Source organism: Cyrtonyx montezumae, unplaced genomic scaffold (assembly GCF_038088225.1).
Source record: "Cyrtonyx montezumae isolate F1298 unplaced genomic scaffold, pur_monq_1.0 scaffold_61, whole genome shotgun sequence".
Taxonomy (NCBI): domain Eukaryota; kingdom Metazoa; phylum Chordata; class Aves; order Galliformes; family Odontophoridae; genus Cyrtonyx; species Cyrtonyx montezumae.
This window is the reverse complement of record NW_027072069.1, coordinates 716174-732898: the sequence shown is the minus strand read 5'-3', so window position 1 is coordinate 732898 and position 16725 is coordinate 716174. Positions and strand designations below refer to the sequence as shown.

At 40.4% G+C, this 16725-nt stretch overlaps 1 protein-coding gene across 3 annotated transcripts; it reads left to right on the top strand.

The window, feature by feature from the left end:
- The first annotated feature begins 1356 nt into the window (after nucleotides 1-1356).
- Nucleotides 1357-15684, top strand: MPP3 (MAGUK p55 scaffold protein 3). 3 transcript variants are annotated; one of them, XM_065749982.1, is made up of 18 exons: nucleotides 1357-1464; nucleotides 2096-2214; nucleotides 2366-2443; nucleotides 2991-3071; nucleotides 3387-3524; nucleotides 4444-4525; nucleotides 5874-5959; nucleotides 7455-7529; nucleotides 8542-8738; nucleotides 9479-9543; nucleotides 10364-10384; nucleotides 10672-10713; nucleotides 11099-11263; nucleotides 11590-11670; nucleotides 12109-12202; nucleotides 12975-13056; nucleotides 13551-13673; nucleotides 13932-15684. In XM_065749982.1, the coding sequence occupies exons 1-18, from the start codon at nucleotides 1440-1442 to the stop codon at nucleotides 14112-14114; spliced, it is 1737 nt and encodes a 578-aa protein (XP_065606054.1). In that variant the 5' UTR covers nucleotides 1357-1439; the 3' UTR covers nucleotides 14115-15684. The 3 variants fall into 3 exon arrangements, with proteins under 3 accessions (XP_065606054.1, XP_065606053.1, XP_065606052.1); XM_065749981.1 differs by having other exon boundaries at nucleotides 12975-13083; nucleotides 13935-15684; XM_065749980.1 differs by having other exon boundaries at nucleotides 12975-13083.
- The last annotated feature ends 1041 nt before the right edge of the window (nucleotides 15685-16725 follow it).

Here is a 16725-nt window from a genome sequence, read left to right as displayed (position 1 = left end):
TAATTATCGGGCACGAAACGCGTGTCATTGCTGTGAGCATTCAGCCTAAGCAACACAACCCAATGGGGTTTTACAGAGCCCCACAGGAGAAGCCTCTGTTTTAACAGCTGTCCGGTGGCCTAGAGTTCTCTGTTGGGTTTTTGAGATGTTAAAACACGTCTTCCAGGTTCCTGGGTGGGATGAGTATTGTCTAAGAGTCTGGGAGAGAAGTTTGTTTGCTTTGTGGTGCTCAGTAAGCATGGCTGCAGGAGGCACATGTTCTCACAAAGGCAGAGCAGGCAATTAAAGTTGCCTTTATTGATCATCAGAGAGCACGTTAAGTACATGTCGAGTGAAATGGAGTAGTAAATGAACCAGGAGTGCTGGATGAATTGGGTACACATTTAATCTGGCATGAAGTGAGGGATAGAGGATGGAATATGCCTATTTCTTCAAAGCAACATGTAGTAGAAACAACCTTGAAAGTTAATGAATTAAGTACGTAGCCCATGTTGCTGCACTGTGGTGTGGTCCATAGATTAGAATGAAATTGCAGCCATCCATGAGCTCAGTGATTAGAGAACTCACATCAAAACTCAGTAAACATCCTTCACTGCATTTAGCAGAGCAAAGGATCCCTCTTTCTCTAATTCCTTTTGTGTGCTGATGCAGCTGTTTCTGCAGGCATGAGTTGGACCACTTCTATGCACGTGAACAATATCTTAAATTTTAGAGCACGAACCAAGTGTTTTTATCTTGGGCTATTGATTATAAGCGTTGATTCGATTTTGCAGTTTGAACTGAACATTTTCTGGAGTCGTTTGCCCCTCCAGAGAAATCAGCAGTGAAAGCATCGAATGGAATATTTTGGACGAAGGAGTCAGCAGTAATTTTTGTAGCATCCTTAGTATCCGTGCCCAAGGTTGACTCCTGCTAGCTTCAATGAGCTGCATCTAGCTGTAGCACAGCCTGCATCGGAATGCCAGGACATCTGATGATGGCATCATCGTGCACACTCTGTTCCTGTGCCTGTGGTGTTGATCAGTGCTTTCAGCCCATTGTGTAGCATGCTTTCCCTTTTCAGTTCTCAACGGCTCCTTAGGCCTTTTAAAGCTGCAGCTCTCTTGAGAATAGAACAGGGAAGCATCTGTTCTCTACACCATCAGCTCTGTACAAGTTATTAAGGTTATTATATAACACAGTATCTTAACATCCTTGCATGTTATCTGTGCATAGAAGACTAACTGCAGGGTTGTGCCTGATTCAGATTGAACCAAACACTTAAGAAAAATGTATAGTGGTAAATGACTATTTTTACATGATCTCCCTTTTTCTCATGTGCTTGAGCTTAGATTCTATCTCTGCTCATTTCAGGACTGCCTCTGACTCGCAGACCGGAAAGAAGAAGCAGTCGTGTTGATTTCAGTTGAACATTTGTGTCTAAGATTAAGAACATAGCCATGCCAGTGCTTTCAGAGGACTCGGGTAATGAATCTGCATGCTTTCAACAGAGCAGTGACTGAAACCCTGGTGTTTGTATGTTTTTCACTGAGAAAATGGACTCGTGCTGCAGTTAAATAAGATAGAACGAAGATGGTTCAACTAGATGTCACAGCAGTTACCTGAAAGAGCATATGAGGGCAGAGGAGTGTGAAAATGGAACTGAATAAAGTTATTAAGATTTAAAAGGTGCCTGGAGGTAGAAAGGGCAGGGTAATGCTCGCAAGCAGAGTACCTTGGGAAGCAGAGCTGGTGGCTGTGCAACAAAGGCAGTGGTTCTTGCATGTCTGCTTTGGAACTGGGATAGCTTGGGGTTTGTCAGAGGGCAGGTAGCTGCAAAAGCAAAGGGAAACTGCATGAAGGGAAAATGTCAAAAATAGAGCTTTAAAAATGTAATGCTTTGGCCATAATGTGATGTGTGTTATACTTCAAACTGTATTTACTGCTCAAGAAGAAAGCATTCAAAATGACTGGAAGATAAGCACCCGTATCTGTGCAGACTTAATAAATCAAGATGGTACCCAAGTAATGATAGCTGACATTAAGGCTGTAATAGGGGGACCTGGAAGACAAGCTTTCTACACAATCTTTTGTTCTGTCTTGAATTTAAATGTAGGTTTACATGAAACGTTAGCCCTTTTGACATCTCAGCTGAGACCTGATTCAAATCATAAAGAGGAAATGGGCTTCCTTAAGGATGTCTTCAGTGAAAAGAGTCTCAGCTACCTGATGAAGGTAAAAGTTCATCAATCTACATTTTCCTTACGGGTTATTTGTTCTCTATTTCCTTGGTTTATCAGCCGTTTACTTTGCCAAATCTAATGTGGTGTTATGTAGACTGTGTTGATTGTATTATCTGTTTTAGGAGGTTTTGTCTCTTTTTCAGATTCATGAGAAACTCCGTCATTATGAGAGGCAGAGTCCAACTCCTGTTCTGCACAGTGCAGCAGGATTAGTTGAAGATGTGAGTAAAAATTCTCTCTCTTTTATCCCTTTGTTTTCTTTAAGTCTACTCTTCCAACAAATCAAAGCCATTGTGCTGTATGTGTATGTATTTCTCTTCTTCCTCACTTCTCTTGGAAACGTACTGGCAAATTTCACTCATAATTGCTCAAGGAAATGGAACCTCAAGTATTATGTCTTGTGTCCTGTGAAGACAGACACCAGACAGAGGTAGAACAGAGGAATATTATTCAGTGGTCTTCCTAAGGGGGAGGCAGCAAGAGACATTAGAGGATTCCACTCAGGAGTACCATCTTGAGGACATAAGTCCATTACAGTCCAGGTTGCATTGCTGTTCACAGAATGTGTTTGGGTGTTCAGAATCTGCAGGGTAATCATGAAACTTGTATTGCATGATGCACACAAATGATGCCACCTGGTTGCAAACAGTGTTAAGCTGCTTTATCATAACAAAACAGGAGTTTTGTTTCACGCACTGCTTATGGATTTTATGTGGACTGTATAGAATTATGGACACCTTTTGTTTTGAAGTTGTTTATATTTTCAAGGTAATAGAAGAATTGCAGACTGCACCAGTGAATAATGAAGAAAAAGAGCTGCTTCAGCTGCTGTCAACACCACATCTCAGGGTAAAAACAAAAAGCCCCCAAACACTTGCTTGAGTTTCTTTGCATAACTCCAACTGCACAGGAAAAGTTGCATTGGACAGTCCTAAGGCAAAAGCCTTTAACACCAAATACAGACTTCTTCAGTGACTGTATCCAGAAGATCAGTAAGAAACCATCTATTCCTGCTCAGGACTTCTGTGTAGGGTTTTCTCCAAATTAGCCCTTGGGGTTGTCATTGTTTGTGTGTTTTTAAGTTTGCTGTGATATCTGAAAGGTGTGAATTGGAAGCTGTGATGTTACTCCATTGTGTTACTGTTTCTTATTTCCTTTACACAGGCAATGCTTGCAGTACATGACACTGTAGCACAGAAGAACTTTGACCCAGTCCTTCCACCTCTGCCGGATAACTTTGATGATGATTTTGATGAAGAATCAGTGAAAATTGTTCGGCTAGTGAAAAATAAAGAACCCTTGGTACGTATCAGATAATCCATATCTAGTCCTAAAATTCTGTGTTGCAAAGGAGTTGCTGTAAGAGGAGGGACATGAAGGGCATCATCAAGGATTCTGCAGAAAGGAAGGGTTCTCTGAAGTGAAATTGCTTGAGAACTTTGGTAAATACACCTTCCTGGTTTTGAATGAAACACTGTGTAGATGTGTTTGTAACTTGCAGGGAATGTTACTGCTGAGGAAACTGTATATGTTAAAATAATTATGTTCATTATATGCAGTAATTTGTATCATAGCTACCATACATTGAGTGAATAACTTCATTTACATGAGTGTCAGTTAAGAGTATGTTTACTAGCTGCATGTAGGCAGTGTGTTGACAAGGTATGAGTATTAAACAAATAGAAATGGGGAAAAATGATTTCCTTAGAAAAAATAATTACACTGGGGAAGAGGTCTGCTGAAGTGCCTTTTGCAACTGTGTCTGACATGAGGTGGTAGAAGACAGCAGAGGCTTAATTCCTGATTATATTGCCAGCAGAGCTTGAGGGTATAAAAAACCCATAAAACTCTTTAATTCCTTGGCTTTCCTTGCCCTTTAGGCAAAAAAGGGCTCTGTTGCATAAAGATTCAGAAGACACATAGAGAAAGCACTTTGCAAGTTACTGTTTTGTGTGATGTAAACACTGAGCACAGTGATCAGAAAGAGAGGGAGCACTGATCTTTCCTGCAACCATGTGATGTGGGCACCAGCAAATAGTAGTGAAAATAATAGTAGTGAAATAGTAGTGAAAATTGATACAGAGGAAGACGAAATTTGTATGAATTCTACATGATTTCCAGTTTAGAAGACATAGTAGCTTATTTCACTGCTTAGAATATCCTAAGCAAATCTCTTACGGTGGTTTCTTTTTCTCTGGGGGGGGGGTATGTTTTATTTCAGGGAGCTACCATCAGAAGAGATGAGCATACAGGGGCTGTGATAGTAGCAAGGATCATGAGAGGTGGAGCTGCTGATCGCAGTGGTAAATTTCATTAGCAAAACCAGCTCTTTGGTGTTTAAAATATGTGTCGACTATTTTATGAGAAAGATACAGCTTACTTAATTCTTCATAAGCAACTGTTGGTTGCCAAGTCTGGACTGGAATGTGAACTCTCTGTGCAGTCAGTGGAGAGAGACTAGCATTGCTGGGGAATGAATCATCCCAGCAGGCTCCAGAAGGGGATTCCACTGCTGGAATTGCCTTTCTTCCTCACTGACTGTAAGGGGAGCCTGCGTGGTAGGATCACTTGCAAACTAAATTTCAAGTGCCTGGTGGCAGGAGACACTTCCCTCCATTGGCTGTTGTGTAGCAGGCTTCCAGATTCTACAGGGTTAATTCATGTGGTGTTTGACTTTGTTTTCTAGAAGGTGCTCGTTCAGAGTTTATGAATTAAGCTGAATTGGCCTTACGTGTGATTTATAGAATCCAAGCCTCATGTCCTTTTTAATATACAGGTAATACAATCCCAAAATTAATGACTTACTGTGATGGAAAAACATTAGCTAATTACAGCTTTTTTCTTGACTGTTAACTTTTTTCATATTGGCATAATTTGATAAATGTAATGCAATGAGTGGAGCGTGTGCTTAGCATTCCCATATTTCATCTAGTAATCTATTATTTTAATTAGATACATTTTTGTTTCAAATAACCACTAGGAAAAATGCCAGCAGAGATGGGAGGGGTAGGTCTAAGTATCAGAGGAAAGGCAAGAGGATGTTTTTACTTCTAATCTTACATCTTGGGATGTTTGGTGCTTCCAGTGTACTGTGAGTTGTCCTGTGTCACTGGACAGTAGTTATACTGTACACAAATGCAGTATTTCTTACCTAACTGGGTAAACAAATGTAAAACACTTAAGGGCTTTTTCATGGCTTGTTTAAAAACTTTACAGAGTTTAAATATATTAGTCCAACAGTCATTCTGGGGCTGTGTGGTTTTGATTTGTCAGCTGACAGCTGTGTTCTTCCTGCCTTTATAGTAGCACGTGTCTCCTGATGTTACAGGATTCGATCATCCTTAGGAAGCTATTCCAGTTTTGCATTCTTAGTGCTGATCCAAATATAGAGGGAGTGGTTTTCTGAAGTATCTTGCCCAATGTGCTCTCCCCACTCTGGTTTCTGTGGCTGTGGTGCATAAAAAAATTGCCACGTGGATTAAGAGCAGGAGATTTCAGAACACACTGCCAGCAGAAGCACTTGGTTGTAGAGGGAAATCCACTGAGTTGAGGGAGAGTTGGGAGGGAGATACATACATTAACCTGGGTCAGATGTCAGAGGAGTGCTGCTCACCATTCCATAGGCTCACTGTAATTTACTTCTCTTTTCAGGTCTTGTCCACGTTGGAGATGAACTGAGAGAAGTCAATGGTATTGCTGTGCTTCACAAACGACCCGAAGAAATAAGTCAGATTTTGGTCTGCACTGATTTCTGTTTCAAGATCTTTTCTATTGGGTGATCTAGTAATTTTGATAGATGATGAAATTTAACCTTGATTTTAAGATGTATGTGTAGAGCTAAAAGATGGAATCCCTCCTTGTCTTTACAATAAGAGTTTTTCTCCTCAACGTGGATTATTTAGTCCTCTCCTTTTGACTTCAGAAACTTCCATGGAACTGAATCGGTACCAAGTAAGATACAAATATAAAGTTATGTGTTGCTTTGTCAAGAACACTCCTTTCATGCTTTGTTTATGACAAGCACATTGCAGAGTCGAAGTGCATTCTTAATAGAAAAGCAGTTTATTCATGATGTGGTTATGTTAGGAAGCTGAAAAAAGTCAGTAGTGTGTGTGTTATCAGTATCAGTCTGTTCTTTACTGCCAGATTTCTCAAGGCTTTAATGATTCTTGCTTTAAGCTGCTCTTACCCCAAATCTTTAACTCCTTCTGAGCTCTCACATCCAAGTGCACACCTCAGGCTGTGATGTACTGCAGGAATTGTCCCAGCTCTTACTTGTCTGACTCCCCTCTTGAGACATGCTTCCCTCTTGCCTTGGTTTTGAGTGGGGTTAGTGGCACAGTGAGAAGAAAAAGAGGCTAAAGCCTCTGGCATCAGTTCTGTCACCTAACTTAAATTTGTACCAAATTCTACTGAGTAAGGTTTTGGTTCAGGGGAAGAAATCAAAACTATCTTTTGAAGTCTTGTATAAAGCTGATTTTGGGGGGACCCCAGGTGGTATTTGTCTGTCCTGTTTTAAATGCCTGCAATGTGATAGTTTTCTTTTCGTGTTTTATTTCTGAAGAAGACATACAAATGTTTGTCCATGCTGGTCTTCCTGCTTTCCATTTCTATCTGTACAGAATAACAGGCTCCTTTAGGACAGTTATCTCCTACAAAGGAATGTATCTAAAAATAGATCAGATGAACCTATTCTGAATTTTCAAGCACCTTGAATCACTTTGTGCTTTACTGTAACTAACAAATGACATTTTTTAGCAAAGAGATTTAGAGTGGATGTAAATGCTTACTTAGTGAATGTTTATATTTTCACCCTCACTAGTGAGAAAAAAGAGCTGCAATCTGGGAAAACAACTGTTTTGCAGCCAAGCACCTTAAAATGTTCAGGCTGCAAAAACTTAAGTTGGTATCAAACTAAAGGCCACGGAAGTTTTTAATACTTCATGAGCTGTAATCCAGAAACAAATGCGGTTGCTGAAAGGAGATGAAAGAATTTTAGTGCAAGTCTTAATATATTCTAGCCAAGGAATTACTGTTGGTGTCTCTGTGGGGAATATTGCAGCAGATTCATGAACACCATGACAGTCTCTGTAACAAGGTTAAACACTGGATTAGCTTTGCCTATTAAAGTTCTGAGAAGAAGACTGACTTGCTCCTAAATTGGAACCTGGATAGTCTGCATTTTCCTTTACACTGATTTCAAAGTAAAAAAATCGTTTCCCTTTTTCTCAGGCTCAGTCTCAGGGATCAATAACATTAAAAATAATTCCAGCCATCAAGGAAGAAGATCGTCTAAAAGACAGCAAGGTATGCAACTTGAAAACAATGCTTTGCTCTTCTGTCATAGTTGCATTTACTTGAGATGGCAGTGTTTTCTAAGATTCCTGTTGATTCATTAAGAGTTGTCACAGATTTAGACTTGATGATGTAACCGAATAGATAATAGAGTACCTTGACATAGAATATGGTGTCATATTGTTCAGTGTAGGTACTTAGATGAATTCTGTTGTCTTTATCTTGGCACGTGTTCATTCGTAATCTAGCTGCTGCTTTTGGTTTGCGTAATTAAACCTGGTGCTGCTGCCAGTCTCCTCTTACTGTGGCAGCTGTTATCTGCCCATTATCACTGGGCATTTTGCCACTCACTTGAGTCAAAACAGATCTGCCCTCCAGCAGAGCTGCCTTCGTCATTTGGCCACGTTAGGCCTTCACATTTGGCCTCCTTCATCAGCAGTGACTTCACTGTGTGAGTGGCCCCCTGCAGGATTCCTTCTTACCCTCTCTACTTCCCTGTTCTTTGCTGACAAATTCTTCCTTGAAACCCTTCAAATTACTTCTAGAAATATTTCTGCTATGATATATTAAGTAGTCGCAGGATACAAATCCAAAGTTGAATAGCAGATGTTGATTACGTGATGTTATAAGTACAGCCTTTATAATAAAGCTACTTTGCTTTATTATTTATTAAATCCTTCTTTATGGTTTTCTCTCTCCCCTTACAATTTTTTCCTGTTTGTTGCATTTTTTATGTAGGCTGTGCTTCCTTGGGACTTGGTTGAGCTTCGTGTTGCACAGTGACAATACATAATGCATGGGTGGATGCTTGGAAGTTAGTTCACTTTTCTGCATAGGCCAGTCAAAATATGAGAGCAGCTTAGTAGGATTTGGTATTTTTGAGTGCCACAGAACCATAAAAAAAGAGAATGAGTGTGTATTTATTTTTCTAGTTAAGGATGTAAGAGTCCAAAAAGAACCTTCTAAAGGTATGCTGAAATTCCAAAGAGGACGAGAAGAAAGGATGTCTTACTTTGTTTTGAAGGTGTTTATGAGGGCCCTTTTCTGCTATAACCCCAAAGAAGATAGAGCCATTCCCTGCCAGGAGGCTGGTCTGCCATTCAAGAGGCGACACATCCTAGAAGTTGTAAGCCAAGATGATCCTACGTGGTGGCAAGCAAAGCGTGTTGGAGACACCAACCTCAGAGCAGGCTTGATCCCCTCAAAGCAGTTCCAAGAAAGGTTTGTCAATGGAGATGATAGGAATTTGTTTTTTTTAACTAACCATATGGGGTCACACATTTTTGTGCTGCTTTTTTTTTTCCCACAGGAAATAAAGGGCAGAATCATGCCATGCTTGGAGGGAAGTGCTAGAAGGTTTCATATTCCCCAGTTATGTAATAAATTTCCCAGCTTCCTTAGGGTGGTTTCCTGCTGGTTCATGCTTGAGAACAGAAATGGGCCTGAGATTAAACATGGAATCTTGAGCCTCTTGGCTTCTGGAGACAGTGTATTTCACAGACTTGTATTTCCATAGTATGAAGAAGTACAGGTTATTCTGACAGTTTTTAGTTTATGCATTAATTAGTTGTAAATGAAGAAGTGTAACTGATATCTCGTCTGGCTCCTAAGAGAGTCTTCAGCTTAGACCCAGATATCATCTGGTTTAGAAGATTTCTCTGCTTTCAAAGCAAGATATGTATGTCTTAGAAAGCAAAACAGTGTCCCCAAAGCCTTGTGTTTGCAGGACAGCTCTTTATGAAGGGATCTGATTTTGGCCACTGGTCATATGTGATTCTTCCTCCACATTGCTGGATGCATCTTCTCTGGATTGTAGATGTCGAATCAGAAGCACTTTATATTTTTTTTAAAGGAAAAATGCCATTTCATTCTTTGTTCTAAGTGATATATGTGTAACATATACTATAAATTCTTTATAATTTTGAGCTTTAATGTCTACAGTGTAATTATTTTCTATTTAGACGATTGACGTATAGAAGAAGTATAGGCACTCAGCAGAATCCCAAGACTGTGAAGAAGCCTTTGTGTAAGTGTGTTAGTTCCTGAAGTGATTTCTTTGCTGATTTTCACTTCTCAGTTGTATTTTTTTAGCATGTTTTCAACAGTATTACTTTTGTATATGTCCTATGTTTTCTGTCACTGATGGATCTGCATGGATATGAGTTCGGTTTGAGCCTTTATCCAGCATTGCAAGTGAGTGCCTGTTAAAGTGCTGGCTGACCTTCTCTTCCTGCTTTCAAGAACACGAGGCCTTAGGTGTTTTTTCAGATACTTGAAATTTTCTTAGTGTTCATATCATTCCATGGTTTGAAACACAAAAGCTGCAGCAGTAAGCCAGCTGCTAGTGAGGTGTGGGAGAGCCACATGACTGTGTGATGCCACACTTCTGTAGACCAGGAGTCTGGAAATTGCCCTCCTTCAGTGTTGGAAGCAAGCTTCTGAGCCGTGATGCTTTGGCACATCTCATGGAGAAGTACTCCTGTGCTGTGAAGTGCAGGACAGATGCTCAACCGAATTATAATACAGCATGAGTCATTTAAATGAATCTTTTGTGTATTAGGTTCCATTGCGTCCAATGTTAGGGGGCACTTAATGAGGATTGTTACTTGTTCAGACATTATTAAGATAATTAAGCAGGCTTTAATATGAAATTATTGTCTTTTACTGCTAAATTTTAGCATTTTGATCAATTGATAATGGCGTATTACTGCATAATGTTTTTGAGACATAAAAGCCTGATAAGCAAATAAGACATAGAAGAACCTTCCTTCCCATTCCCTCTAATTCTGTGCAGTCATTTGTCAGCCTTTTAATCTTATCAACTCTATCTTTCATGCTAACTGCAGATGATCAGACTTCTGATAGAGGTAGGTACTCTCTTCAATCATTTTCTGTCTTGAGGTAACCTGCCAATTCATTTTCTAAAACATTTGGTAAGCCCTCAAGCAAAGGGAGTAGTAGATATGGCTTATTCAGACAGCTGTTTCTTCTTGATTTACTGTTGAAAATATTTTAATTTGGATTAAGCAATGGTGATTTCCCAATATTCCTTTCCTCACCAACCAGCCAGTTGCATATTGCAGGCACTGAGATTCCTTCCTCCTTTTCTCTCCCCCTCCTCTTCCCTGTGTCCTCCCCACTTCTTTCTTTGCAGAGGACTGTGACTGCGAGGGATATTTCAACGGACATTACATAGGTGAGAAACCAAAACCAACTTCCCTGCAAGAAAAAAGCTCCAAACTAATGTACACATGCTAATTTTCATTATTAATAAGAGTAAATGTCACATGTGTTCATCAACTAATTATCTCTGTCTGAAGGCTTAATTGGATGTTTGCATAACCAGTGCTCAGCTGCCCAAGGTGACTCGAGGAGGTTTTAGCATAGATGGGTGCTGGGTTTCCTACCTGGTGCACAGACTTGTCATGGATTATGTTAGCATATATGTACTAATTGATGATTAACAAAAAATTAATCATGAGAGTGTCTCTGCTTAAAGACAGTGCCTTCTAACTGAGCAAGCTCCAAAGTGAAGATAAATGGAGACGTGGTTTAGTGCCTCTTGTGCTTGCTCTCCACAGCTGGCTTACGCAGGAGCTTTAGGTTAAGTCGTAAAGAGAAGGAGAACAATCCTAACGAAGCAAAGCAGGCAGACTCAGCAGATGCAGCAGAGTTCCTGACGTATGAGGAAGTCACCAAGTACCAGCAGCAGCCTGGTGAGCAGCAGAGGCTCGTTGTTTTGATTGGTAAGAGATGGAATTGCTTCCCTCCTATTCCCTTCTTCGCCTTCCCTCCAAAAGCTTTTATTCTTTAATTTTTTTTTCAATCATTATCTCGTTGTCTTCTTTCAAGTGACTAAAAAGCCCCTCACTAAATCCCTAATAAATAATGGTGCAAGGCTTTGTGTTTTATCTGATTCAAACATGCATACTTATGCAGTCAGAACAATTGATGACAAGGGAAGCTTTATGTGAAAAGCATAGAATTTATGCATCGAATGGATAGATAGAATTTATTCTCTTTACAATACTTATTCCCCCCCAAAAATAGTCAGACCATTCTCTTTTGTTAGGCTGTTTGGGAGCCAGATTAAATGAGCTCAAGCAGAAGGTTGTGTCAGAGAACCCCCAGGAGTACGGCGTTGCAGTTCCACGTGAGTAGAATTATTGACAGTTGTGTGTTGTCACTTTGTTCCACCAAGTCTGTTCAGTGTCTGTACTGATGAACAGGGTTTCACTGTGTTGATCAACTAGTGTTTCAACTATTTGCATATTTCATAAGCAGTGGAAATTATTTTCTCATTGTATATGCCTGAGGAGATCACTATTTAACTTAGTGCACTTGCACAATAGGGGCAACATAGCAGAATTTATCTGCTTTTTATTTTCTGAGTTGCAAAGAATCCAATATCCAAACTGACTTCATCTTCGGTTTTGTAATGCAGTTTACAGCAAGACAATGAAGTCGTTTATATTTTATGTTAATTTTAATTAGACTGCTTTGTTTGAGGTCATGAAAACGTGACTGAAACTGAACAGTTGTTTGCAAAAGCTTGACCTGTCTCCTGTGTTCTGCTTCCATTCCCTTCTAGATACAACAAGGTCAAAGAAAAGTCATGAGAAAGAGGGAGTCGAGTATAACTTTGTCTCTAAGCAATCATTTGAGACAGATGTGCAGCAGAACAAGTGAGTTAATTTTAAAATACTGATTATATTTCAAAAGCATTGATAAGTAGATTTCAGACAGCGTGAATACCACAAATCAGGTAAAGCTGGAGGAGCCATTTTATAAGGGTTCTGTTTTCCAGTAACAACTTGTATTCAGTTTGGACTGATAGTGTGAAGCAAGGATTATATTTAGAGGCAGTTTAGAAACAACAGAAGTAGGAACACCAGAAATTAGAATTTAAGCCTGTGTGACCCATTGGAACTGAACCTAGTGAACGTAACAGATATTGAGTTGGTCCTGCTTTATTCTGTTTAATATGATGGGTAACGTGGGGAAATTTAATTCGTAATTCCACTTCAAAATGAGTTGTGGGCTAAATCCATAAAGGACTTTCTGTAAGATCAAGCATGTCTCCTAGAAGTGCAGATTTTGGCTTGCCTCCCACAAGATGGAGGAATCCCAGTCCATTTCCTTGCCAGCTTTGTTCTATTTCATGTGAGAGACAACTTCTTTGTTCTAGTAGACTTGAACACCAGTCACTTGAATTAATGCAGCTTCTTCCCCCATTTTTCAGCAGTACTGATTCACTAGCAGTGACATGGGAAGAAGACAACTGTTACTAAGCAACCAAAGGAGAAAATAATGAGAAAAAGAAACCCTTTTTTTCCTGCCTTCCCTCCTTCCACAGTATTTGACTATCGTGACTTTGGGAAACGGTTCTCAAATGTTGAAAATGAAATACTCCTTGTGCACTGTACTTAAAAATGCATATGTGTGTTTACTTTTTAGATTTGTGGAACATGGAGAGTACAAAGAAAACCTGTATGGCACAAGTCTAGAGGCAATCCGGTCTGTGATGGCCAAAAAGAAGGTTTGTTTGGTGGATGTGGTTCCTGAAGTAAGTTCTGCAGTTCATTTTAAGGAAAGCAAATATTTCTAGTAAGGCTGGCTGCCTGAGTAACAGACATTGTTCACCTTTTGGGGCTGCTTGCTGTGCAGAGTGATGTTCTTAGCCTTTCTGACAGGTGGCTGTGCTGCTGGCTGGGCAGTGCTCGGTCTGTTACAAGAAGCAAGCAGTAACTTGCCTGTCACATCAGTGTTTTTGTCCTTTCCTCATGTCCTTTTTCCTGGGACTGTGGTGCAAAGCAAGGTGTCCCTACAGTTAGATCGTGCTCCAGGAAGCTTGCATGCTTTTGTGATACCTTGAAGGGTGCTGACATTTAACTTTTTTTCTTGAAGAACGAAAGGTTACTGTGGTTAGATGTGAAATGAACACAAGTGAAACTGCTGAACCCAGCTTGAGCAGATCACTGGCACACAGTATGTATAATGTGACATGACAGAAGAAAACATGTCTGTTCACAGGCACTGAAGCACTTGAGGACTCCTGAATTTAAGCCTTATGTTATCTTTGTGAAGCCCCTCATTACAGAAAAGAAGAAAAATGTCTTAAAATCTCCTGTGTCAGAAGAAATCTCAACACCTCTTGTAAGTACTCGAACCCTAATGTCTATTTTTCAGTGCTGTATGTGTCTTAGGTCCCTCTTTTAACACATTTTTCTCCTCCCTAATGCCTCTTGCTCCTTCATCTCAGCTGTCAGATCTTTCCTCCCCTTTCCTAATGCTGGCAGCTGTTGGTTCATTTCTTGCAAAGTCATGATTTAGTGTGCTGGTATACATAAAAATGCTAATGAGTAATTAAAGATGCATACTGAAAACATCAAATCATCTTCTTGCGTTGGTCAGCAGGATGAAGAACAGCAGGAAATTATTAATTCAGCAGCATTCATCGAAGAGCACTACGGCCATTTAATTGATGCTACACTGGTGAAAGAAGATCTCCAGAGTGCATGTAATCAGCTTAAAACTGTGTTAGATAAGCTAAACAAGGATTCATTTTGGGTGCCAGTCAGCTGGGTTAGGTCATAGTTTGCTATCATATGTTTGAAGGAAAGAATTTATTAAAAAAAAATTGTAAATATAGGGATTAGAGAAGGGAAATATGTTGGTTTCACTTCAAAACTGCCATTCTCTCTAGAAAGTAGTATGTAAAGACTACAGGGGAAAAAATTAAAGTCAGGAGCTGATAACTGCCTTCTTGAATTGGAATCCTGAGTACCAGCTGTCATCAAAAGTGCACGCTCAGCCTGAACAGATGAGAAAAAGACTGGAGTGACTTTTAGACTGTAAATAGGGCATTTAGTAAGGTAAAAATTTACAGAGGGTCCCGTACTTGAAAAGCACTGAAGCAACGCTAGGACTGCTAGAGGCTTCAGCTTCAGACCTTGTGTGGCATCTGAACAAGGTACTTCATCCAGGAACAAATCTGCCACTTGAGGGGCAAGAGGAGTGCCCACACCATCAGGTACTTCAGAGTTCAGCTGGCTTTCTTCCACTCAGGATTACTGGTTGCAAACCCTTTCTAATTAGGCACAACAGCTAGATTAGCTCAGTCAATTGTCCGTGTTCTAGCAGCTGAGAGGTGGAGGTGGGTTTTTTTGTTTGTATTGTTGGTTTTGTTCTTCAAGCTCAGCCCTTTCCCAGTGCTTCTGGCTGTCCTGCATAGGTAGTAATTAGTCTGCTCAGCAGTGGCTTTTGCCTGCTTTCCCACTCGCTCTCTTCCTCATGGCACAGGATAAATGTTAAGCAACCTGTAAACATGTCTGCATCACCAATTCAGCTCATAACCCAGGAACATTCTGAAAATTGTGTGCGGTGTAAAATAGAAAATAAGCTTCTGCAAGTCCTGCAAGATGTCTTTGCAAATGCCACCTGCTGGGGGTGCCACATGGAGAGCAACAGAGCAGATCTGCAAAGGCAGGAAGGAGGAGGCTGAAACCAAGAAGCTGAGCTGCAGCACCTGAGTTGTCATTGTCCCAGCACTTAGAATACCTTTGTTACAAAGCAACTGAAGGTGGCCTGAGCATGCACTTGGCTCCATCACATCTTGAAAAGGAGATCTTTATCTGTTGGAGGACTTGACAGAGAGCAGAAGGTACAGCTTTTTAAGGTGGGCAAGACTAAGAAAACGCAGTGATTTTTGGAAGCACCTGTGCTTGTTAATTGTTTGAGAAATGTGTGAGTATGGTACCAGGTGTGTATTACCTGGAACTTGATCCTGTTTTCCATTGCCTGAGTTCTGATCTTTCCTCTGTACTGTGCCCTCTAACAACACCTTCTTCTACAGTGCTCTCATTCTTTTAACAGCGTGATGTTATTCTCATTGCAGTGCATTCAGCAAAACTAACACCACTGCTTATTAAAAGCCTATTTCTTATTTAGTGTCTCTGGATGTACATTAAGTCCAGCCCAAAAAGTTGTTTATGTGGATACATAGAAAGGAAAAAAACCCACATTCAGTGCTCCTATTTATTTTCCTTTTTATTCTGATGACCTTAGGAAAGGGGTACATGTACCAGATGTCTGTTTCTAGGACAGGATTCCAATTCAGACAAGATACAGAGTCAAGGCCGGGCCTGGTTTGTGCTCTGCCAGTAGGAGGGGGAAAAAAAGGAGAAATTATAAAGAAAATGAGAATGCAAACATTTTAGTTCAAAGTCCTGCTTTGTAAATGGTACCAAAAACCCTAGGTCAAAAACTCCAAGCAAACTGAACCTCTTTCTCCCTTCTCTAAATTAATGAAGCCTTTCATCTCGTTATGATTTGTAGTGCTGAAGGATAAGCCTTAGTTAACAGCCACAGTACCTCAAGTTTTCAGGCTGTTTTCCATCCATACAATGTCTGCATCTGAAACTGCTTTCCTTTCCAAAATGAGTTGTGCAGAGTGCTTCCAGGGCACACTCAAACCCACAGCTAACAAAACAAAACCAGCCACGTTTGTTATTAGGAGTAAGATGAAAGTTTCCTATTTACACTTCACATGCACATGGATTAGAACCCTGATACATCTAACCCAGCTTCTGCTCAGCGCATTGGCACCTGATGTAAAAGGGCATACCTAATTCCCATGGGAGGAGATGCAGCACTGTGTGGGAGTCTATTTAAGGTGGCTGGAGTTCTGCCAAGGAAAAAAAAAATAAGATTTGAGTTTTATCATCGAGTTTAATTATGCATTGTTAAACAAACAGAACCACACCACCCTTTTTCTCCTGCCTTTCACATGCAGTACACCAGTCACCCTTGTCACTCAGATCTTCTGTATGTTACATATTCAATTCAGGACTCTGTAGCTGCATTGGCCTTAAGATATCTTAACCCTAAATGTCAGAGGGTACAAAACTTCATCCACGTGCCTGCCATCCAGTTTCGTGCTTCTTTTGAGCAGGGGTAGGCTTACATTTACTGAGCCTTTGCAAAAGTCTTTGATTTTCCACAGTGATGCCCATTATTTTCCTGTTCTTGTCACTATTGGACCTGAAAGCAGAGATGAACACATTTGCAAAAATAAATGGGAGAGGACACGTGAAAAAAGCACCATTGCTTCCCACACTCATACACCCAGAATGAAGGGTCAGACAGCAGCTACCCCTGTGAAAGCATTCATTCCAGCAGTCCACCCTTGCAGCCCTCGGTGCATGGC